Source organism: Xenopus tropicalis, chromosome 3 (assembly GCF_000004195.4).
Source record: "Xenopus tropicalis strain Nigerian chromosome 3, UCB_Xtro_10.0, whole genome shotgun sequence".
Classification (NCBI taxonomy): domain Eukaryota; kingdom Metazoa; phylum Chordata; class Amphibia; order Anura; family Pipidae; genus Xenopus; species Xenopus tropicalis.
In genome coordinates, this window is record NC_030679.2 from 102052906 (window position 1) to 102079344 (window position 26439).

Consider the following 26439-nt stretch of genomic DNA (forward strand, 5'->3'; position numbering starts at 1 on the left):
ATTGATTTAGGGACATTGAGCCATCTCACAGTGAGAAGGATGCTACACGGACAAAAGCAAGTATCTATCTAAATTTCATTTGCATTGCTTTCTCTGGTGGTACCGGGGCCACCTTCAGCAATCATTAGGCCACCAACTAATTACTTAATTTGGCTGGGATTATTAGTGCACTGCCCACCTTAGCCCTGAGCAGTTGGTCCTTGACTACTAAGTAAAATAGTGCCCAATGGAAAAAAAAAACAACTTGAATAATCAGACCATATCTCCAATCAATCTGTAAATCTGCTCCATTTCGTATGGCCTGGCCCCAGGCCTCTGACACTATAACAATAAATCTCTTTTAGACTCTTTACATGATTTGCGGTTTTGTAACTAAAAAAGGGTCTTGTTTTTGCAGTGCATCAAGTTGCTGAGCGAGTAGAGTCACTTGGCCAATTTGTGATGAAGACAAGAAGAACATTAAAGGGTCACGGAAATAAAGTCCTATGCATGGACTGGTGCAAGGACAAGAGAAGGATTGTGAGCTCATCCCAGGTAAGTTAAACAGAAAATATGGATGCATGATGCAATAAAGTACAGGTTATTTGCTTTTACAAGTAAAATGGAGTCCATTACTGCTGTTCTGCTGCTAAAGGTGCCCATACACTATAAGATCCGCTCGCTTGGCGATGTCGCCAAACGAGCGGATCTTCACCCGATATCCCTACCTACGGGTGGGCGATATCGGGTAGCAAGTAACTTTTAAAAAAAAATAATCCAATCGTTTGGCCCATTTGTGGTTATGGGGCAGTCGGTTCCGGGACCACATCAACGAGCCGATGCGGTCCCCGATCCGACCGGATTTTCTAATCTGGCCGATCGAGATCTGGCCAATTTCAGGCCAGATATCGGTCGGCCAGGCAGCTCTGTTCTGCCCATACACGGGCCGATTAGCTGCCAAATCGGTCCAAGGGACCGATATCGGCAGCTATAGTCGGCCCGTGTATGGGGACCTTTAGACTCCATTTCCCACAATGCCTTTCATGTCTCTTTACAGGTCTGTTAATCAGCTGATTTCTGCAGCATTGTCTCAGTAGTCAGAATCAGCAGTACAAAAAGTAGCAAGTCGCAGCAAATTTTTGTAAGAGATTAATACAATTACAATACAACATACCATGGAAGATTACGTCTAGGCACTTTCAAAGTCCTAGGTGAGATTCCATCAAACAATCCCATGCAAGCTCACGTCCTGGGCACTCTGAACCAATCAAACACCACAACCCAGGCAAGCCAACTCCACCTGCAACATAGGGGCCCACAAACAAACTGCTAATCCCTCCCACATTCCTGCACAATAATCTAGATAGAGCAAACTCCCCTTTTCAGACAGCGTAAGAAAGATGTTCCGACAGTGAAATCAGTAGTATGTCAATGTAGCCTGGGCTACACTCAGTTTGTTCCTACAGACAGGCTGCTGAGAAAGTGATATGGCAAATCTGTGGTTTTGCCTGTGCCAGCAGGAGATGAGCTGACAGTAGGACTAATTTCCACTTGACAATTACAATAGCACATACCATGGAAGATTAGATGTAGGCACTTTCAAAGCTCTAGGTGAGAGTCCACCACACAATCCTGTGCAAGCGCACCTCCTGGGCACTCTGAACCAATCAAACACCACAACCCAAGCCAACTTGGTGTCTGTGGTGCGAAGACACCCAGGGTCACTGTAAGCAAAAACCAGCCCCAGTGTTTGTTGCCCACAGCCTCTCAAATTTAAGCCCGTCTGTGTCAGATGAAATGAAAACATCAGCACCTCCATGCAGGCCTGCACATCTGAAAAGCCCAACACCACAGTCACACATCACAACAGAAATCATCCAAATTTTTTCATTGCACCACAATATGATACCACAAACAATGTAGGCTTTCATCATAACCTCAACTGAACCCCGATTATTAGGAGGACAATGGGGTATTTTTTACAGTTACGGTTCTGGGTAATATATTGCAGATGTATTTTTTTAAACGCTATTTGTCTGCATTACAATCATAGCTAGAAGTGCTGTTCTTCTGCAGCCTGTGGAAGGATCTGCCTTTAGGCAAAACAGGTATATAAAACCTTTAGTTTTATAGCTGTCAGTGTGATTTATGTGATTTAATGTGATATAAATTTCATATACATTCTCAATGCCAGCTCCTAAAAGTGGCAGATCCTTGAAGTTAAAAGTACCACCAAAATATGAAAAGAGTTTTAAAGTAATTAAAATATAACTTACTGTTGCCGTGCATTGGTAAAATTTGTGTGTTATGTAAATAAACTGCTGTGTAGCTTTGGGGGCAGCCATTTAAACTGGAAAAAAAGGCAGAGATTACATAGCAGATAACAGATAAGGTCTGTAAATTATAATTAGGCTTTACCTGTATCTGTTATCTGCTATGTAACCTGTGCTTTTCTTTCCTTTGAATAGCTGCCCTCATGGCTACACAGCAGCTTTGTTTATATAAACTATAGTAGTGTCTTTGAAGCAAACACACCAGTTGTACCAGTGCAGGGCAACAGTGCATTATACTGTAATTACTTTTATACACTTTCATTATATATTTTGGTGTTACTGTTCCTTTAATCAGATAGACTAGCCCCTACAGCATGTTGAATGGATAGTGTAGAGTAGACACACCCACACTGATCTTGGGAAGACTCACTTGGCAGACTGCACTGCTAAATATTCTGCTGCTGCCCATCTAGTCAATGGGCAACAAAAAGCATTAAGCATTTCCTCAGTGACTGCCTGGTATTACTTTGAAAACATTGATGGCAGTATTTATAAGTAAGGGCTTAATCTGAAATTCACTGACAAATCCATGTGTCCACAGCCTTGTCCTGCCTACTGCTTGACTGCCAGTAAATATAACTCTCTACTAAAGGATGCAGGCTGATTATTGACTGTGGTGCTAAAGCTTTTACCGGTAATGAAAATAATGTTTTCTCTCTATATACACCAAACATGTGTTTTATACTCTTTTTTTGCTTTGCAGGATGGAAAAGTGATTGTCTGGGATGCTTTCACCACCAACAAGGTATGTAACACATACACATTTTATTAATCTCTATTATGATTTCTCATTTTAGTTCAAAAACATGTTAACTAAAGGAAATCTATGGCAGCCAAGCATGTGTTGAGTGAGTGTCCATGAGCCACCATGACTATATTGCTGGCCTTCACAAGGCAGGCGACTATAGGAGGCAGGGAGTTGTATGTCAATAGCTGCTGGAAAGCCACACACTGCTTTTCCCACAATAGAAGCCAAATTTCTCAGGTCAAATGCCTAACATTTACTCATGTATGTGCTCCAGGCACTTTCACATGTATAACCCAAGAGTGAGAAGAGTAGTGTTCAAGCCTCTAATATGCTGAATAACAATGCTTTTGGAATCTATTTATTAACTTAGAAAAAGATCCTTTATAGAGGTTACCCAGAGATATGGACTATTTTGCTCCTTGTAATGTTCTTTCCCTCATATTATTTGCATCCTTTCACCTCTCTGAATGAATATACATAGCTAAATACTGTATGGTGACTTGCTTTACAAAAAAAATTTTTCCAAATAAATGTTACATTACCAATTTAGACTTTATTCCGTTTCATTTGCAACCAGAGCTGGGGTGGGTTTTGGCCATTTGGGAGTTGGGATTTTTAGTAAAGCTAAATGTGTTATACTTCATTCCAGGAACATGCTGTTACCATGCCTTGTACCTGGGTAATGGCTTGTGCTTACGCTCCATCTGGCTGTGCAATTGCATGTGGGTAAGTGCTATTTGTTAAAGGCTGTATGCTTTTCCCACATTTTTATGTGCTTGTGCACTTAGATTTATACCATCAGAAATGATCGTAAAAATGATTTTAGTTATATAATGTAATAAGTTCTAGATTCAATGATAAAATATTAAAATATTAGATGCTTGATATAGTTCACCCATTGATACCTGCAGCCCTAAAAAATCCTGTGCAAGTTAACTGAGAGCTATGTTGGTCTTTTTCTGTTAAACAGTGGCTCTACAGTAGTACATGGGTGATCTGACAGCCCCACGTAAGGAGTTATGGGAGGCACATGTTGGTTCACAATAAATATCAGACTATGACATCACTTACGTGTTTTATTGTTTATTTTTATTCTGTACAGAGGTTTAGACAATAAATGTTCAGTGTACCCTTTGACATTTGATAAGAATGAAAACATGGCTGCAAAGAAAAAGTCTGTGGCAATGCACACCAACTACCTCTCTGCCTGCAGCTTCACCAACTCGGACATGCAGGTAAGATATTCAGGGAGTACAGCAAGCAAGAGGTTGTGCATTTAGCAGTGACTCCTAAATTGTGGAAGAGGTACATGGCTGAAAACAAATTAGGGTACATTTAAAGGCAGCCAAACACTGGCCAACCAGGTACATTACAGTATCCCACTGATTGGCCCATAGGCCAAATGGATGGATAAACATCCCTAAAAACACACACCTCTGTATTTTTGAGCCAAAACCAGACTGTTCTAGTGGTGTCAGGCTGATTTCCATTATAATCAGTGATAGGTGCCACAGCTGTGTTTAGGCATTTTCCAACGTACACTGTGAGCCTTAGGGCTAATGCACACATACCTTTTTGATGGCTCTTATGATCAGAGGAGGAATTGCACCAGAAAAAAACTCACAGAACGTTCTCTGTATTATACATTTAATTTAAGGAGAAGGAAAGGTAATAAAAACTAAGTTAGCCTTATCAGAAAGGTCTGGGTAAATAAAACCATAAACACTCACAGAAAAGCAGCACTAAGTCCGCTATCAAAAGAAATACAGAATTTCTTTTCTTCTTTAGTTTATGCATGTTCTTCTGTGTCCGACTTCCTGCTCTCAAAAAAATCATTCAGGGCATGGCACAAGTCTACTCAGTTTCCCCTTCTCTTCTCCTCTCTCCCACTCCCAATTGTGCTGTGTAATTTGAGCTACCAGCAGCCAGAGCTGTAGCACGGAAGCTACTGAGACCAAGGTAAAATGGCAGCTGCTATCAAACAGAGTGAGCTTCTAGGGCTGTTTACTCAGGTATGGTAAAGCATTATAGTGGTCTAGCTTGCACTATTGTGACTAATCCTTTGGCAATAACATGCCAAAATGCCTTTCCCTCTCCTTTAAACAGTACATAGATGTATAGACTGACATGCCTTAGGCATTCTTAATAAAGTTCAACATCACTATCTGTTTTATAGCCTTGGTAAATGATGTGTCATTCTGAAAGAATTACCTAGTACTGGTTACTTGTTGTTTTCATGTTCTTTGCGAGGCCAGGGGGTGAGCTGAGAACCTTTGCTTAAAGCATTCATGACCCAAATGTGAACATCAACAAAAAGGAGGCAATGGTTTGGACAACTTAGGAACTTGCTGCTCTGCTCACTTTGAAATACCCACAAGGGGGCAGTGCAGAGTCTCAGAATCTTCACTTGATCACTGAATTTATTTTATTTTTTCGAAACAAAAATATTCCTAATATTACTGATTTAGACAAATGTACAGTGGTTCTCAAAGGTTTGTGAACCTCTTACATTTTTCTATATTTTTATATGAATGTGGCCTAAAACATCATCTGATTTTTAAACAAGTCCTAAAAGTAGATGAAGAAAATATAGTTAAACAAATGAAACAAAAAATATTATATTTAGTCATGTATTTATTGAAAGAAATCCAATAACACATCTGTGTGTGGCAAAAGTAAGTGAATCCTTAGGATTATCATATAAAAAAATTAAAGGTAAAATCAGAGTCTGGTGTTTTCAATTAATGGGATGACAATCAAGTAGAGAGAGAGGCCCTGTTATTTAAAGAACAGGCATCCAGCAAGGCCAGATCACACATACAAAACATTTGTCGCTGTGTATCATGGCTCAAACAAAGAAGGTGTCTGTGAAAATGAGTTGCTGATGCCCATTTAGCTGAAAAAGGTTACAATCTCTTAAAGAGTTTGGACTCCACCAATCAACAGTCAGACAGATTGTGTACAAATTGAGGAAATTCAAGGCCGTTGTTACCCTACCCAGAAGTGGTTGACCATCAACGACAACTCCAACTGCAAGGCGTCTAATAGTCCCAGAGGTCACAAAGGAACCCAGGGTAACTTCTAAGCAACTAAAGGCCTGTCTCACATTGGCAAGTGTTGATGTTCACCAGCAGAAGAACACTGAATAGCATTAGTGTATAGCATGGTAGCAAGGAGAAAACCACGGCTCTCCCCCAAAAATATTGCTGACAGACTACAGTTTGTGTATGGATAAAGCCAAAATAGAACTTTTTGGCTTAAACAAGGAGCTTATCATTTGGAGACAGAAAAACACTGCATTCCAGCATAAGAACCTTATTCCATCTGTGAAACATGGTGGTGGGAGTGTTCTGGTTTGTGTCTATTTTGCTGCATCTGGGACTGGATGGCTTGCCATCATTAATAGAACAATTAATTCTGAATTATTCCAGAGAATGCTAAAGTAAAATATTCTAAAGTATCTGTCCGTGAACTGAATCTCAAGAGACGGTGGGTCATTCAGTAAGACAAGTATTCCAAACACACAAGTCATTCTACCAAAGAATGGTTAAAGAAGAATAAAGTGAATGCTCTGGAATGGCCAAGTCAGAGTCTTGACCTTAATCCAATTAAAATGTTGTGGAAAGGCCTAAATTGAGTGGTTCATGTGAGAAAACCATCCAAGAGCTGAAACTGTTCTGTATGGAGCAATGGGATAAAATGTGCAAATGTTTGGTTATTGGATCATTTTTTTCAATACATACATGACCAAATACAATAATTTTTGTTTCATTTGTTTAACTAGGTTTTCTTCATCTACTTTTAGGACTTGTTTGAAAAGGGCTCACAAACTTTCAAGGACCACTGTACATTATGTGTTTGTTTTAATACTAAATACAGTGGAGGAAATAATTATTTGACCCCTCACTGATTTTGTAAGTTTGTCCAATGACAAAGAAATGAAAAGTCTCAGAACAGTATCATTTCAATGGTAGGTTTATTTTAACAGTGGCAGATAGCACATCAAAAGGAAAATCGAAAAAATAACTTTAAATAAAAGATAGCAACTGATTTGCATTTCATTGAGTGAAATAAGTTTTTGAACCCTCTAACAAAAAAAGACTTAATACTTAGTGGAAAAACCCTGGTTTGCAAGCACAGAGGTCAAACGTTTCTTGTAATTGATGACCAAGTTTGCGCACATTTTAGGAGGAATGTTGGTCCACTCCTCTTTGCAGATCATCTCTAAATCCCTAAGGTTTCGAGGCTGTCTCTGTGCAACTCTGAGCTTGAGCTCCCTCCATAGGTTTTCTATTGGATTAAGGTCCGGAGACTGACTAGGCCACTCCATGACCTTAATGTGCTTCTTCTTGAGCCACTTCTTTGTTGCCTTTGCTGTATGTTTTGGGTCATTGTCGTGCTGGAACACCCATCCACGACCCATTTTCAGTTTCCTGGCAGAGGGAAGGAGGTTGTCGTTCAGGATTTCACGATACATGGCTCCGTCCATTTTCCCGTTAATGCGAATAAGTTGTCCTGTGCCCTTAGCAGAAAAACACGCCCAAAGCAAAATGTTTCCACCCCCATGCTTGACGGTGGGGACGGTGTTTTGGGGGTCATAGGCAGCATTTTTCTTCCTCCAAACACAGCGAGTTGAGTTAATGCCAAAGAGCTCTATTTTGGTCTCATCAGACCACAGCACCTTCTCCCAGTCACTCACAGAATCATTCAGGTGTTCATTGGCAAACTTCAGACGGGCCTGCACATGTGCCTTCTTGAGCAGGGGGACCTTGCGAGCCCTGCAGAATTTTAATCCATTGCGGTGTAATGTGTTTCCAATGGTTTTCTTGGTGACTGTGGTCCCTGCTAATTTGAGGTCATTAACTAACTCCTCCCGTGTAGTTCTAGGATGCTTTTTCACCTTTCTCAGAATCATTGACACCCCACGAGGTGAGATCTTGCGTGGAGCCCCAGAGCGAGGTCGATTGATGGTCATTTTGTGCTCCTTCCATTTTCGAACAATCGCACCAACAGTTGTCACCTTCTCTCCCAGCTTCTTGCTAATGGTTTTGTAGCCCATTCCAGCCTTGTGCAGGTCTACAATTTTGTCTCTGACATCCTTGGACAGCTCTTTGGTCTTTCCCATGTTGGAGAGTTTGGAGTCTGCTTGATTGATTGATTCTGTGGACAGGTGTCTTTTATACAGGTGACTAGTTAAGACAGGTGTCCTTAATGAGGTTGACTAATTGAGTAGAAGTGTCTAACCACTCTGTGGGAGCCAGAACTCTTAATGGTTGGTAGGGGTTCAAAAACTTATTTCACTCAATGAAATGCAAATCAGTTGCTATCTTTTATTTAAAGTTATTTTTCCATTTTCCTTTTGATGTGCTATCTGCCACTGTTAAAATAAACCTACCATTGAAATTATACTGTTCTGAGACTTTTCATTTCTTTGTCATTGGACAAACTTACAAAATCAGTGAGGGGTCAAATAATTATTTCCTCCACTGTTTATAGGAAGATTAGTACTAAAAAATAAGAGGAAGATTAACTACAGTTTCTGTGTTTTTACAATTAGATCTTGACAGCCAGTGGAGATGGAACATGTGCTCTGTGGGATGTGGAGAGCGGACAGCTACTCCAGAGCTTTCATGGACACGGCGCTGACGTTCTGTGTCTGGATCTAGCACCTTCTGAAACAGGAAATACCTTTGTGTCTGGGGTAAGGGCTGGAAACCTTTCAGATCCATGACATCACATAGGAATTACCTGAGTACAAATACAGAAGTGGAAACTTAAAGTGGGTGAAGGAGCTAAAGTGCATGCATCTTAGTTAACCCCTAGCATTTTAGAAGGGCCTTCAAAATATGCATAAATAAGCTTTACTTACCATAATATTGCTTTTTTGTTTATAAATCAGCGGCATATGCCATAGTTCACTGCAAAACAGCACTGAATGGCAAAGTACATAAAAGTGTAGGAGGGGAATTCTCTTTCTTTTAAATGTACGAGATTACATTCTCCCACTTTCTCCAAGTGACTTTCTTTAAAGAAATTTCTTTCTTTATGACAAACAAATTATTAGGGTTGAGGAGACTGCCTCATACAGATACAAATAAACAAAAGGAATTCTGGGAATGAATTCTAAACAAGCTTTTAGAAAATCACATTTACATGGGTTTATCCTTTTGGCTAAAGCTCACCCACTGGGTTTTTAAAGCAGAAACCAGGATAATAGCTGATCAGATTCCCAACTACAGAACAGTTTCGCCTTTCTTGAGGGTCATCAGTGTAGCAGGGCTTTTTGATCAGTTTAGGTAGAGTCACTGTGTGGATTCAGACTGCCTCATACAGATACAAATAAACAAAAGGAATTCTGGGAATGAATTCCAAACAAAAAAAAATTGTATGAGAGTAAAGTCCACAGAATCAGTTCAGAAGGTATTTGACATAGTTATCATGTCCAAACAGAAGGTCACAGCAGAATTAAGTGGTCAGTATCTTTTAAAGAACAAAATGTTTTCAACATACACAAATTAGGGCTATGATACACAGGGCAAGGGCAGTGCATCCATTTTTTCAATGTTTCCGAATGTGTGCCAGCTTCTTCATACAGGTGCAAAGTTCGCTACATGTACGTACCCCATAGCAACCAGTGAGCAGTATTTGTGTTGTTTGAAAGTATCTGATTGTTTGCTATGAGTTACCCTGGCAGACTTACTATTATCATATAATGTGCTACCATACACCACAGTGCATTAAACCTTTTATAACATTACCCCATAAACTACAGTTCAACAAATCCAGTGTGCCTCTTGCACACTTTGTCTCTTTGCCATTACAGGTGCCCATGAACAAAAAGACATTAGCTGCTAAACTAGACTTTCTGACCCAATTTTCAGCTTATTTAATGGACCAGAAACTACCTTGCTGATCAATATCTGATCTTTTTAATGTGGTCCATGTAAAATCTTTGCTGGAATGTTGCTTATTTATTGTTAAATGTGATATGTATTAATATTAACTAACATGTAGTTATATATTCTGCCTTTACTGACTCTACTGTCAGTTTGTAGGTCAGTCTAGATTTTTTCAGTTTCTTTTTTTTGAAGATTTTCCCTGATTTCTGTAATTTTGCAAATTTTTACTGGTTTCTTTTCCTTATAGCAATATCCTAACCACACATTGTCCACATGTCTGCTTTCTCTTCATTTCCCCTTTTAGCTGTTATACTAACTGCAGTAGTTAGTATAGCTAGCCTTCTACGTGGGAACTGTAGGCAAATGAGTTCCTGTAATATGTTATTTGTGGAAACAAATTTCCTTAAAATACCCCAAATGTGTTAATGTGAAGGGGTTCCAAATAAATCAGTTTGGGGACTATTGTGAGCCCTCAAAGTCTGCAAACAAATAGACACCTGTAGGGGAATGCTGAGATAAGACAATGTTTTTCATATATATGGAAGTGGTTGCAAATTGATATCCTAGAAAGAATTACTATCCAGATTATTTGACCCCATTGCTTTTTCCCTCATTGTTGTGATCTGATCATTTGGCCATAGGATCAGCCGATATCGCACAACTTTGGTGGACATTTCAGGCCAGTCCAGGCCTGGATTGGCAATCTGTGAATTCTGGCAAATGTCAGAGGAGCCATAGTCACTATTTATTGGGCTGGTGGGGGGCTGTTTGGGCCTCTGTGTACTTGAAATGCCAGGGCCTATTTTGAATCCCAGTTTAAGCCTGAAAAGGTCCACTCGTTTGCAGTCCTAACCAAACAAGCAGATCTTATAATGTATGGCCAGCTTAAGTGACAAGCCCAAAAGGATTATAACTACAAAACAAACAGCTTGCATGTTGATTCCCCCATAATTTTAACACAGAACCCAATTCACATTAACAATAACCCCAGCCCAGTTATTGTTGAGATCCTGTGTCCTGTTTAGCTACAGTGCCCTCCATAATGTTTGGGACAAAGACACTCTGCTATTATATTAAATCAAACAATTTAGACGTGATTAAAGTGTACACTCCAGACTCCAGTTATTTGCACACATTTCAGTTTCAACCTTGTAGAAATTACAGCACTTTTTATACATAGTCCCCCTGATTTTGGGACAATTGGCATGACAGGTGTTTGTAATTACTCAGGCATGTTGCATTGCTTCATTAGTGCAGGGATAAGATACCTAGGCTTGCTTCTACCATTTGGAGTATGTAGTTGTCATTGCTCAACATGAAGAGAAAAGCTGTTCCAACAAAAGTCAAGGAAGCTATTATAAGGCTGAAAAACAAGAATAAAACCAATAGATACATTGGTCAAATTTTATAATTACCAAAATCAACTGTCTGGAACATCAATAAGAAGAAAGAATGCACTGGTGGACTCTGTAATCGCAAAGGGACAGGTAGGTCAAGGAAAACCTCCACTGCTGATGATAGAAGAATCCTCACTGTGGTAAAATAAATATCCTCAAATGACTGTCCAACAGATCAGAAACACTCTTCAGGAGGCAGGCGTGTCTTTGTCAGAGACCACTATCTGCAGAAGAACTCATGAACATCGACCTTTCCTCACTCATGAGACCAAAATTCTCATCTACGCCCTTGTCATATCTCGTTTAGACTACTGCAACTCACTGCTCAGTGGGCTTACCCTGTCTTAACTGACCCCACTTAATCCATCATGAACAGTGCCGCCAGACTCATACACCTCTCCTCCCCCTCCACAAGTTCCGCCCCTCTCTGCCAATCCTTGCACTGACTACCTGTAACGTACAGGATTCAGTTCAAAATTCTTGTACTCGCCTAGAAAGCACTCACTGGTGCCGCACAACTCTATTTAACCACCCTAATCCCCAAGTACACCCCCAGACATAACCTTCGCTCTACACATAACCTCCTTCTCTTTTCCTCACTCATCACCTCTTCTCACTCTCACATCTAGGACTTGACTAGGTAGGTCCTCTGCGCCCAGCCTTCCAGACCTCATGCATCAAACCCCCAGCAATCGAGCCGCACTCTCAGCCAATGTCCAATCAAAAATATATATAGGGGGAGCATGAGACAAAATGCAAAATTTCTGCAAAAAAATTGCTTTTATTTTTATGCCATACACAACATGTTTCAGGCCCCTTTCGTGCCCATCTAGGACTTCTCACGCGCTGCACCCATCCTCTGGAATGCTCCCAGCCTTTAAACGCTCTCTTAAAACTCACCTTTTCATTTAAGCCTATAACCTAAACCCTCAGAAATTCAATTACCCACTGAGCACCCCTAATATTCCCTCATATACTCACTAACCACTGGTCTTCACCTCTCACCTCGCACTTACTGTCACTTTACTCACCAACATGAACCCTAACGCCATGCTACTTACCCTGACCTTATGTCTCAGCCGCCCTCCCTTTTAGAATGTAAGCTCTTGCGAGCAGGGCCCTCCCCCTAGTGTCTCCAATCCTCATCCAAATGTAACTATATACCATTTTTTGTGAATCGTCTATATGTACATGTTAACTGTTCTGTCTTCTGTACCCCTTTATTCTGTAAAGCGCTGTGTAAATTGATGGCGCTATATAAATAATAATAATAATGAATAGAAATACATAGGCTACACTGCAACATGCAAACCACTGGTTAGCCACAAAAGTGGCCAGGTTACAGTTTGCAAAAAAGTACTGCTGAATTCTGGAAAATGGTGTTATGGACAGACGAGACCAAGATTACCCTGTATCAGAGTGATGGCAAGAGGAAAGTGTGGAGACAAAAAGTGTCGGAGTGTTATGGCTTGGGCATGTATGGCTGCCACAGGTACTGGCACACTTACCTTCATTGATAATGTAACTGCTGCTGCTCAAGTTCCGGTAAATTCCTCCAAACTCAGCGCTTGATCCTGCAACAAGATGATGAGCCCAAACATACAAGCCAGTCACCTGATTTAAATCCAAATGGGCATGCCTTTCTTATGCTGAAGAGGAAACTTAAAGGGACAAGCCCCTGGAACAAGCAGGAGTTAAAGGTGGCTGCAGTAGAGGCAGGCCCGGATTTGCGGAGAGGCCACAAAGGCCCGGGCCTAGGGCGGCAGAAGTTTAGGGGCGGCATGCCGCCCCGCCGCAAGAACATTTTTTAATTTTGCTCCCATACGGAGCAGTCGGGACCTCTCCCCACTGCTCCGTATGGGAGTTAAAAAGAGCGTTCGCGCATGCGCTGGCGCTTTGCGCATGCGCAATGGGGAGCTGGCGCTTTGCGCATGCGCACTGGGGGCGCGCTTGCGCATGCGCAACGGGAGCGCGTTTGCGCATGCGCACCGCGGGGTGCGCGTTCGCGCATGCGCATGGGGGACTCCCACAGGGGCGGCCTCGGGGCGCACCAAAGAGAAATCCGGCCCTGAGTAGAGGCTTGGCAGAGCATCACCAGAGAAGATACTTAGCACCTGGCAATATCTATTAATCACAGACTTCAAGGGATATGCAACAAAGTACTAAACATGATTGCTTTAATGTAGCTACCTAAAGTGTTGTCATTTCTACATAGTGAAACTTAAATGTATGCAAAGTCAATAACTTTTTAAATTGTGGCAAATAGAGTCTCCTTTTACAGTATGATATTTGCATTTATGCTAACTACAGACGGGATCAAGTTAAGAATGCCAATAAGTGCAGGGAAGGTGGCCAATAGCTTTTTCCTTAAGTTGATGGCCCCAGCTTTCCTGCATGTTGCTGGAAGCCCTCTGATGTTACTGGCTAAAGAAAAACACCTTGGCCAGCCCATACTTTAGTGAGCTCTGTAGCTTAGAAATGCCCTTGCACATGACTGTCTCAGGGGAAGGCCTACTTCTAAATAGGGTATGTTTGTCCATTAGTGTGTCTCCCTTGGGGCTGTGCTAGTGTTTCTGTCAGTATGTCTGTCAGTGCCAGGTTTAAAAGGTGTTGGATTTCCTGGTACAGAACAGCACTTGAAGACTGGATCCAGATGATTTCTCTTTTTACTCTTATTTGTGTGTCCTTTTCTATTTAGGGCTGTGACAAAAAGGCAATGGTATGGGACATGCGGACAGGGCAGTGCATCCAGTCGTTTGAAACCCACGAGTCTGACATAAACAGTGTCAGGTCAGTCCTTTCCCATGCTCTGTGTTTGCTTTGCCTAAATATAAATTTAGCTTATTCCTGTTTTACATATGGCATCAGGTATCAGAACAGGTTTATGCTATACATTTAGCCTACACAGGGAAATGTACCATGAAACTATTTCCTCTTAAGCAGACAATCAAAGTTAGTGGGGAATAGTTTATCTCATATTTGGTATGTATGTGCTTCCTTTTCTTTGCATTTACACATGAGTGGGAAATTCCATATCATTTGTCTAAATACAAATACATATTGTTATAATGATGGCATTATTGATTGAAGAAATATGTGTACTTGTACTGCATATAACAATGTAAGCCCACAGACATGCTGATATCTCAGGCATAACACTCAGGTTTGAGGCTTGATCAAGGGGAATGAGAAATATAAAATCCATCTTGTTATAAACTATTTATGTCTAATAAACCAAGTAAACAATATCTCCTGGTTTAAGGAAGTCTCTTAGAAATTATGATAGTAATTTATTCATGTTCTACAGAGAATAAACTTTATTGTATAAGAAACCCTCATTCTAGCATAAAACACCAGGGGCTACTATAAAACTGGGGTTTGGACAGGTATTTTGTCTGAACAAACAGAAGCACCACAACATTAGGTGATATCCCATGTGTAATTTGGCATTTAATCCTACAGCAACGTAATAACTTAATGTGTTATCTCAGCATCTGTCAGGTATTCTTTAAATGACTAAATTAACATATGCAGTTATACATACTGTATGCTTAAATGGTGCTTTCAGATGTTTTGCATCTCTTCTAGAAATGTGTATCACTTTGTGGGCCAAGTGGGTCAGTTGAAAACATCAGTATAAGGGCTGTTACACACAAACATTTGCCATGCATTTGCTGCACTGTTTCCTCTGCGGGGAAATGCAAGAATAAGCGTTAGTGTTTGTGTGTACTACTTTAGCATCAGTCCCTCTCCCACTGGATCTATCTAAGAGTGGCCATACATGGGCAGATTTAAGCTGCCTATTCAGTTGATTCATACTATCGGCAGCTTATTTGCCCGTGTATAGGGCCCTCCAACAGGCCTACCTGGTTTAAAAATCATATTGTTGCGAGGGGACACATCGCCTGCCAAAATGATTGGATCAGCCCAATATTGCCCACCTTGGTGCTAGCCATTACAAAGAGCTAATCATTTATTTATAAAGGCTTGTATTTTTTATGCCAGATTAATGTTGGAAACTATGCCATTATTTTACACCATCTTACACCTGGAATCGTCATGGAAATCATGGAACATATTTACCTTTAGAGATACAACTCATTGTGTTTATGGACAGGCGTATGACTTCCTTATACTGTATGATTTTAAAGGTGCTACTAATTAGCCCAAGAAGGCTTCATTAAAATCATATGACTCCATGCTATAATTATCATCAAAGCATTTAGCCTGAATGGTCAATTTGCATTGCCATGAAGCTCTTTAAAGATCTCTTAAATCCCTACTTAATTGCTAATAATATTTGCTCTTTCTGCCCAGATACTACCCAAGCGGAGATGCATTTGCTTCTGGTTCAGATGACGCCTCGGTAGGTTTTAGCATCTATTCAGCACATAGCATGTTGTACTTGGGGCTGTATCCATATTATGGGGCCAGTTAATTAATATTCAGTCTTTTTTAGAGATTGGTAATTATGTTTGCATCTCTGTTAAAAAATACATAAAGTTCAGGTTTAACAATCTCTTTTCTCTGGAAAGATACTTTGTTTGAATTGTTAATACCATCCTTGAAATTTGCATGGGGGATTAATGATTGAACATAATGTTGTTCAACTGCTCAAAATAAGAACACAATCTGTCAAACTGGCATATTTATGAACATTGATTAAGCTGTCCATTTTGTCCTGTTAAGTATCTTGACAGGAAAGTGTTATTAAATGTGAAAAAAAATGGAACTGCCTAGTTCATCTGCCCCTAAATGATTTTTTCATTAGTCACCAGCTTGCACATTGCTTTGGCATTCTTCACAATACTTTAATTGCAGGGAGGTACTCATCCTGATTATTAATTTTGTATTATGTATTACTTGTTTCAGAAACATGCGAATTGTCTCGTGCATGACTCACGCCAGCTGAACTCTGGCCAAGGATTGCTAGGCATTTCATGATGGTTTTAGTGTGAGAACAGAAACTTAGGAAATAAGGGTGGCAGAAGGAAATGACATAGTAGCATAGGTATGGGACAGAGAGAAGAGGAGGCAACCAGGTCTGAACTGGAATTAAAATAGGTGCTGCCATTTCTAGTACACAGAGGCCCAAACAGACTAAATAGTGACTGTCTATGGAATCATACAGTAACCCCACTGGCATTTGCCAAAATCCACAGATTGCCAGTCCAGGCCTAGAGGCCAACAGATAGAAGCATACATAGGGAGAATATATGCAAAGGCATAAGGTATCATTCACATGCAGAGGTCAAAGAACACAATTCATCCAGTTCACCAGTTCACAAATACCTCAGACTAGAATGCACAGAAATAAACTGAAATATATTTTCAAAAAAATACCACCTATTGATGCACCTATTCTAAGCAGCTTTCCTTGTTCTTTATTCATTTTAACTGACCCCAGCACCAAGAAACACATTATGCTTGTGAGGATTCAGGTTAAGGGGCAGTTTTACTAAAACTTGAATAAACTTGGCCATACATGCACCAATAATATCGTACGAAACCTGAATGTCACTGGAGGGTTGGAACGATCTTTCGTGCGCCGATGGTCGCACAAACGATCGAAAATTGCCACATGTGTGGCCAGCTTTACATTTACTGTGTGGCCACACATCACCAGTCTGTGTGTCTCCCTGAAGCAAAAGCAATAAAAATTTCAGGAGCTGTGCTACTTACTTTCTGGACCCAAATCTGTTGCTTATATAACTAGATGTGAAGAGTGGCTTGCTATAGAATGCAGCACTGCACTAAATGACAGCAACTTTGACAATACTGCCTGCTTTATAATGGGACCATAGCAGGGATAAAGCTGGGTCATGTGTAAATCAACAACAGTCACCCCAAAGAAACATCTCTCCCAGACTACCTAAAGTGCATCATTTGGGCCACCAAGAATGACTTGTGACTGCCTCACTATGATTTACATTTCACATTCTGACAGTTTCTTGGACATTGTTTCTTCACACCTTGGTGACTGCACCCAGGCACAACAGATTCAAAAATGTGACTCCTATGAATTGATATAAGACTGAAATCAGTATTTTATGGACAGATGCTTTACTAAAGAATGACATGGCAGTTAGTAGGTTTGTGACTGCATATAATGGACATAGCTTATATTATGTTTTTCAAACATTAATGTATATAGTAAGTCCTAGATGTCTTCTGACAGGTAAAAACCTTAGTCAAATAGGGGCATCTTTTAAAATCCGACCTTTTAAAAAGCATGGAACTGGATCAACTAATACCATACAATTCAGATATAGATATTGAAGTCAGAAAAGTATGTAACTCAAAAATAAAATAAAACTAATTCTATTAAGTGCATGAGATTTTATCATCTAATATGACAAGACTGTTGGGCATAAAGCTTCTGTGCAAACTGCTTACTAATGGGTCGCTGAGCCTCAGCAACAAAGCAGGACCAGCACCTGAATTCTGTAAGGCAACTTACTTGTATGCTTGTATGCAACTTGCTACAAAACAGTTGGTAAAAAAATATTCTTACGGGGCAAACTGGACAGTAGGGGAGGTGTTGTGCCTATAATGCTGCTTAATGGTGTTGTACTTGCAGTGCCGGCTGTACGATCTGCGGGCTGATAGAGAAGTGGCCATTTATTCCAAGGAAAGCATAATTTTTGGAGCGTCGAGTGTTGATTTCTCTCTTAGTGGTAAGTCAGAAGTGTTTTGTCACTAACATTTACTCCAATGTTGTTCAGCCTGCATCCTTTACACTGTTATTGGACTACAAGTCAAAACCTTTAGCCTGTTGAATGCTGGAAGCTGTAGTATGAGAAATAGGAATTTGACATACATGATGTACAATATTATGTCTGTAATTCGCAGGGGTTGTCTATTTAAAAACTACATTTACTTTCATCCCAATACAGGCTTTTAACTTGCCATATTGTTGAGTGAATTCCTATAATAACTACTCACTAATTAAAAGCAAGACAATGCTGCAGGATACCTCAGCCCTGTTTTTACCAGAGAACATGCTTTAGGGAACACAGTGCCATATCTGTGAGTGGTCTTGCTCTACCCCTGTATGAATTGGAATGTGCAAACTCTTTAATTTGCACTGCGGGAAACTGACAACAGCAAGTAAGCTTCCTTTGTCAGCACAGTCTGCTGTGCCACTGCTTGTTTTCCCATATTCCTGCTCACTTGGCTTTACTGCTTTGAGATCATCGCTCAGTAAACCTATCTTTAGTATTTGCTGCTAGTCAGCACTTCAGCTCCAGATATGAAAACAGCTGTCAACAAGTCCTAAAGTAATGTACCCACAGCGTGGGCAGCACTTTTTATGCACTGCTTTAAATTCATGGTCACCTCATGGAAATGTCTTGTTGCTTACACTTTGCCTATCGGTCTGCTTTAACATCGGCAGCCCGTTAAAGGGAAATTATGCTATTTTTAATAGTATATAAACTGGGTTTAACATTAAAGCATTGGGGCACAGTTCATTAGATGGAAAAAAATTTAATTTCTGCATAATTGCTATTATCCATATGAGTGGGCACTGCCATATTTTTAATATTCCTATGGACATTAATGCAGAAAGTAACATTTTAATGACCTCTCAGAGAGAGTACTACAGTTATTGCAGAAGTATGGCTCAAATATAGATTTGAAGAGAAGAAGTGTGTTTTCCTTGCCTTGACAGGCCCAGTGTCGACCTGTATGAAGGCCAATGCATGATATGCAGGCTGATATCAGCCAGGCCTGTCAATGTTGCTACAGGGTGAGCATATGAAAGTGGATCTGCGCACAATCGGCTATGTGTGCCCTTTCTCTTAGTCTAAAATAAAAAGAATTAGATACACTTGTGACCCATCTTTTTTAAGGTACTGTATGTACCATTGGCAGGGACAGCATACATCTAAAAACACCTTTGCTAAAAATTGGCACAATAAATATGACTTGTGTTGAAATTACATTCTGCTCATTGTTTAAACTTAAAAAAAACATAAATTTGCAATTTCAAAGCATTAACTTGAAAGTTTGGCTACTTTAACTCCCCCCCCCCCCCCTTATATAAACAGAGCAATTTGTTGAGGGCTTGCTATCTACCTTTGAATAAACAAAACCCTCCCTTCTTCATGCAGCAGCCTTTGGGCTGGCAAGGGCAAGGCAAATAATACAAAAACTATAAAAGCTAAATAATGATGATCAGTTGCAAAGTTGCTAGGAACAGGACATTCTACAATATACTAAAAGTTGTAAAGGTAAAATCCCAGTCTGGACCTGTATGAGGGACATTACCACAGGCCAACAAGCTGCCTGCTTGGTGCGTGAGTCATTTTTATCTATGGCCACCTATATAAAAGCAGAAGATTGTTTGCTGTTGGTTCATAAATTACAGCTGTTTTTTTTACACTATCTCAAGTGGAAAGAAGGATTTTCTTGCAGCATTTTCGAATCATGGGAACATTAAACTTCACAGGTTATTACTGAATGGAAATGTGTCTGTATAGTGTATTATCAAATTCTTTCCAGCCTACCTCACCCAGTGTAATGTCAGCATCATTTTTCCGTACTGTATGTGATTTGGACAATAGCAGGAAGGCAGTTTTATTAGCTATTCCTTGTGATATTGCTGTTTTTTGCATTGACCTGCATTTTTGTTCATTAATCATTTTTCAGAGATTAGAAAGCCCAGAATGACAGCTTAAAAATATATACTGAGTTGGAATGTCTGCATATTCCTTGAGGGAAATTGTAGGATTGTTTGAGTAACTAACACCCCAAACTGCTTTTGGTTAGTCCCTCAGCATTTAAAGGGAAATTAAAGCCAAAGAAAACATTGTGTTGGATGTGCTGTCCGAATGTTAGTAAGCTACAAGTTTACTGTACTGCACTCCATGAGTCTAATTCACAATACATTACTTTACTGTACTCCATCAGTCCTATTCACAATACATTACTGTACTGTACTCCATGAGTCTTATTCACAATACATTACTGTACATCAGTCCTACTCACAATACATTACAGTACTGCACTCCATCAATCCTACTCACAATACATTACAGTACTGCACTCCATCAGTCCTACTCACAATACATTACTGTACTGCACTCCATCAGTCCTACTCACAATACATTACTGTACTGCACTCCATCAGTCCTACTCACAATACATTACTGTACGGCACTCCATCAGTCCTACTCACAATACATTACAGTACTGCACTCTATCAGTCCTACTCACAATACATTACTGTACTGCACTCCATCAGTCCTACTCACAATACATTACTGTACTGCACTCCATCAGTCCTACTCACAATACATTACTGTACTGCACTCCATCAGTCCTACTTATAATACATTACTGTACTGCACTCCATCAGTCCTACTCACAATACATTACTGTACTGCACTCCATCAGTCCTACTCACAATACATTACTGTACTGCACTCTATCAGTCCTACTCACAATACATTACTGTACTGCACTCCATCAGTCCTACTCACAATACATTACAGTACTGGAAGCTTAACTTCCATTCACAGAAGCAGCTGTGGCCAGGAGTAGCCCATGTTTGTAATTGCTACTGTAAAACAACTGTCACAGTCTTCAAATCCCTAATCTTACAGTTTCACAAATTAGCAGTGCAACCAATTTGAATTTTTCATATACTCATTATGCAATAAACACTGACTACTTTCTTGGATTTTTTTCAGGCCGCTTGCTGTTTGCAGGATATAATGACTACACAATAAATGTGTGGGATGTTCTGAAAGGAACACGGGTCTCTATTTTATTTGGCCATGAAAACAGAGTCAGTACTTTGCGTGTGTCGCCAGATGGAACTGCTTTCTGTTCAGGATCATGGGATCATACTTTAAGGGTAAGTGAACGGAACAGGGAATATGAAATAATGTGTCCGCTGTAGCTGTTTCCATACATTTATATGAAGCCACAGGCTCTCCCACTGCAACTTATATCTTAACGCCAGTTTAATTTTTGTGCCCCACCTTTCAAGATAGATTGATGCTATGGGCAAATCAATTTCTCAGAACAGCTGGAAGCTAGTACAGGTATGGGATCCCTTATCCGGAAACCCCTTATCCAGAAAGTTCTGAATTACGGAAAGGCCATATCCCATAGACTCCATTATATAATTCTAATTTTTAAAAATGATTTCCTTTTTCTCTGTAGTAATAATAAAACAGAACCTTGTACTTGATCCCAACTAAGATATAATGAATCCTTATTGGGGGCAAAACGATTTTCAGCAAGTCATCGAGATCCAAATTATGGAATGATCCCTTATCCAGAAAACCCCAGGTCCCAAGCATTCTGGATAACAGGTCCCATACCTGCATTCTTTGGCTTGCTTTAATAACGGCAAATTCAGAAAGATGGATTCAAATTGCCAAAAAGAATAAAAAACTGCAATATTACCAAAATGATTTCAACAAAGCACAATTATGTCCATACATACTGACGGAGGTAAAAAAGGGGGGCAAAAGGGAAGGAAATAATAGCAAAAGACTAATAATAATACCAGATACAAAAGCCTGAATGTAAAGAATATTCATATGCTTGGGCTTCTTTATGCTGTATCACAGTGATTTTAAGCTTGGGACAGAACATAGTGTAAATACATAGTTATGTGTATACATAAGGTCTGCTTTTATAGTAAAAAATGCAAAATATGTCAGGAAGGTAATACAATGGGTGCAGGTGTACTCAGTATGGAAGAGCAATGATGCAGTGATGAATTATGCAATGTCAACAGGGAACCTTAATCTGTATAGATTAAGCACTATGCTCAAGGAACTATACATGCATGTGTATGGAAGGGAAATGTACAACCCTCATTTTGAGAGATCACGAGAGTTGTATTCCAACAACGGTGATACTCTGGCTGGTAGTTTTACCCAGTGCACTACTTAGACGAGATAGTCGGAGGACCTTTAGTGTGTACACGAAAATACCTTGCCATGCATTGTATTGGAATCACCACATGTAAAACACTTTACATATGGCGATCCCATGTAATCTAACAAAGATGCAGAAGCAGGCATTTGCATGTGATTACACAGGATCGTCATGCCTTGATTGCACACAGCATCACAGCAAGCTTGATAAAAGCCACACAAGGCCTGAAGCATTGCTGTGAGCCCTAAGAGTGTGCAATAAAGACAAAGTGGTGCTGTCCCAGATTGTTTGCAGTTTGATAAACCAGTGAGAAGTGGCCATTGGAGAACCTGTACTGTCCTAAAACAAATTCAAGTTGCCGTTCTGACTACTACTTGCAAAAATGTTTTTTTAAGAGCCAACGAGAATATATATATATATACAAGAAAGAGTGGAGCACACCCTATAAAGCTTCAAAAGCCCTGGGTGCTGGCTAAAATGAGGGAATATACGGACAGAGACCCGCACACACAAGGACTTAGCAATAAAGTGAAAAAATTTTATTGAAAAAAATCCAACGTTTCGAGTACTGACTGTACTCTTCCTCACTGTACTGGTTTGTCCCTGAGGAAGAGTACAGTCAGTACTCGAAACGTTGGATTTTTTTCAATAACATTTTTTCACTTTATTGCTAAGTCCTTGTGTGTGCGGCTCTCTGTCCGTATATATATATATATATATATATATATAAACCAGCTTTTAGCATGTTAAAGTCAGACCAATTCTAATCTGCTTTTCAATTGATCTGAAACTGACTGACCACAAGGCTTCACTTTTTTTATTCATTTTACTCACTATTCATTTTCCATTCTGGCATCCAAGCTGCTGCCTGGTTGTCAGGGTAATTAACCTCTAGCAACCAAGCCTGTTATAACTCAAACACCACAAAAAAATGCCAATAGACTCCAATAATAAAGACAGAAGCCTGGACAAACATAATATATATCTACTGCCATAAGTTAGCCATCACCAACAGAGGAAGTAGTATGTGTCAGTTGAAATATGCTGTAAGAATATTTACTTCATTTCGGTAGTCAATTATATGACAAACTAGCAGAATGCACCTATAGCCACCAACATCTGTTTTTCTCTACAGTTTCGGGAGTTTTGGGAGTTACTCAAATGCTATATCAATACTCTCAGTTTAGAGTGCAATAAATTATCTATTCAGGATGTTTAGCCATGTTTGCTAGATAAGAACATTCTGCACACAAGAAACCTTGAATAAAGCAAATTAAAATAAACGAACAATTGTTCACTACTGCTAGCTGGATTTATACATGGGCTTGTGTGGCTCTGTGTTCTGTTGCTATTTAGCAGTGCAAGTTGAAATATGGAGTCATTGATGCTTGTACTGTAAATAAGCACTGTATTTAACAATACAGTTATCTAACAATACAGTGTGGGTTTTTTTCTCTCTACAGATCTGGGCTTGAGTCTGGTCATACCCTGTTCACAAGAAGCAAACTACAAAGGATGTGATACATTTATTGCTGTAGATTATATACACTGTCAAGGCAAACGTACTGCAGGGCACAGATCATGAAATGCTGCTGGTTTCTCAAACATATCAGCTTGGTATCTCAGTCATAAGTTATAGCTGTTGCAAAACTACCTACTAGCATTTGTATGGAATTACAGATGTCTGGAGATTGCTTTGTCCCCTTTGGACCAAATACTTATTACCTGTGCATTTGTTGTAAAAGTAGTTTTGTTATTAGAAGGATTACCACATTAACTCTTAAAGTTATACTGCCACTTCCCTACACATTTATATGTTCTGTACATATATATTTTGTGATATGGATTGCCTTATTCTTTAAGGACACAACCCGTTACTAAATGACTAATGGTGGCTATACACATTGCGATCCGTTTATTTGGCAAGATCTTCTCCCAATATGCCCACCTAAGGCCGAATTGGTCTGAAGGACCCGAATCAGCTGCTGAAATCTGCCCGTGTATGGCCACCTTAAGACATCTGTCTTGAAGCATTGCCATTTTCAAACTACTTGCTGGTGGACACTTATTAGAGATGGGTATATGTTTAAATATAGGGTATAACTTATTAGATGAAAGAAAGAAAACCTTTCAATTACATGTACAATAAGCTCTACTTATAAGTTGGATGCTGCTGTATTTTAACAGAATAAGCTTTTACTCGCTTCCTAGGTGTTTCCAGAATTGCCTCTTTGTAATGCTCCTATGTGATACCATTGTGTATAAGATGTATGACATGGCCTAGCATAGCAAGCTGGGCAGTGCTACATTTTATAGTATGAATGCAGAACATGTGCAGGTAGCCAAAAGCACATAGAAGTTAGTTACTAGATAAAAAGTCCAAGCATTGCACTGTGAGTGCAGTGAAGAGGTGGAGCAGTACAAAATGTTGCTACATTCAAGTACAAAGAGCCAAACTCTTAGACACATAGATGGTATGGTAGGCAGAATTTATCAGTTATATCACTGACAGGAGTCATTAAAAAAGAGATGTCAGAGATGTGGCCCTACAGCTCCTACCAGCTGAAGGAGATATAATTTCCAATAGCTATATAGATGCATATTGACATGCCCATAACATAGTAAATATATTTATTCCCATGCATATTTGCGGCATTTAATTACTATTTTTATATACGTTATGCATACCCTGTTTTAACCACAAAATACACTGTGTCTGTGGGGCCCACAGCATTTCATGTCATGAAGTATGGCACAACAGAAGTAGCTTATAGAAATGCTTAGCTACTGTGTTTTATTGAGGACTAAAATGTACCCCTGCACTTAATTTTTTTCTTAGCCCACAGAAGGCCCATGCAGGTGCATCTTAACCAGCGTTACACAGCTTTGTTTCGGAGTCACATGAATTCTGAGTGTCTCTTTCTAAAGGAATTAAGAACTAAGTGTATAGCCCATGAGCCAGAGTCTGGTATATATTGGCAAGTATTCTTCAAGGTGTGAACATATGTTGCTTCCAGCATCTCTCTCTATTGTTATGGGCAACACATCCAGCTCTGCACGCTGCATTCTCTTTAGCATAGCTAGTTCAAGGAGAATGGTAAAAGGTCTAGTGTCAGTCATTCCTGCCTTGCATGATTTAAGATATTGCAATGACACATCAGTCAAGTACAAATACACTGCTACCGATAGAGCCCCCCTTTGTTCACATATGAAAACCTCCAACACATGCACTGCATAAACTGTACTGGGCCCTAACTATTTGGCCTATGGTACCTCTGCTCTATAATGTGCAGCAGCGTCAGAATGCAAGTATCTGCAAGGGTTTGTTTTTGACTCCTAAAACGTCATTGGAGCCATGAATAGCCAGTTAAATATACATTTAACACTAAGGAGAGATGATGGGAATTATGAATGATTGCAGTGCAGTACTGCCTTTATAATTAGAAAGTAATGTAACAGCTACAATTGCACTAGAGTGAACCCTTAGGTTAATATTTATGTCTTTCATCTCACCACTGTTGTATAAAGTAGCTCTTTGGGATGTATTGATTCATTCTCATATTTATTTTAAAGCTATTCTATGTTACGCTAGATGGAGAAATGTACAAATAAATATTTTACAACAGGAAGCCTTCATTGTTGTCATGCTAGAGTGAAAGTTCAACAACTACACAAGGGTGACAGGTTGACCCACCCATCCCAGGATTATGTGTCATATAGACAACCTTTGTTTGCGGACATTTGCGCTGTTGAGCAATAAGTTACATTGGAGCTTTACTTGAAATTATGACTAGTTGCCATGTATAAGCAACTAGTCACTACTATCTGTGTCTTGTGAACCCATGACCAGCAACCAAAGAGAGCAGTCTGCAGCCAGGATAACGCGTTGGGCACTGAGGGCAAATGTAACTAATAGCTACCTGTATGCACCAACACTGCAATATCCCAAAACTCACTACCTTAAATTATGGTATTATGGTGACCCCCAATACCTTGGGATTCTAATTGTGCTTAATATAGAATACACACTGCCTCAAAGGTACATTAAAGTACACTGTATAACCAAGAGCACCCTTAAAAGATGCTTTCAGCTATATCACTTCTCCTCAACAGTACCTTGGGTAGTACCATATGAGTGATTTCTACAACATAGGAGTCACATTGTTCCCTTAAAGCAGGCTTCA

General features: G+C 39.8%; 1 protein-coding gene across 2 annotated transcripts in view; it reads left to right on the forward strand.

Moving 5' to 3' along the window:
- gnb5 (guanine nucleotide binding protein (G protein), beta 5) overlaps positions 1–25884 on the forward strand; it is a 34458-nt gene extending 8574 nt beyond the window's left edge. For both annotated transcript variants that reach the window (XM_012959182.3, NM_001079567.1), the window contains 10 exon segments: positions 398–534; positions 3016–3057; positions 3710–3786; positions 4163–4295; positions 8618–8761; positions 14055–14146; positions 15674–15722; positions 17937–18033; positions 21052–21218; positions 23719–25884. In XM_012959182.3, coding sequence (XP_012814636.1) covers positions 398–534; positions 3016–3057; positions 3710–3786; positions 4163–4295; positions 8618–8761; positions 14055–14146; positions 15674–15722; positions 17937–18033; positions 21052–21218; positions 23719–23730 — 950 coding nt within the window. In that variant the 3' untranslated portion in view covers positions 23731–25884.
- The last annotated feature ends 555 nt before the right edge of the window (positions 25885–26439 follow it).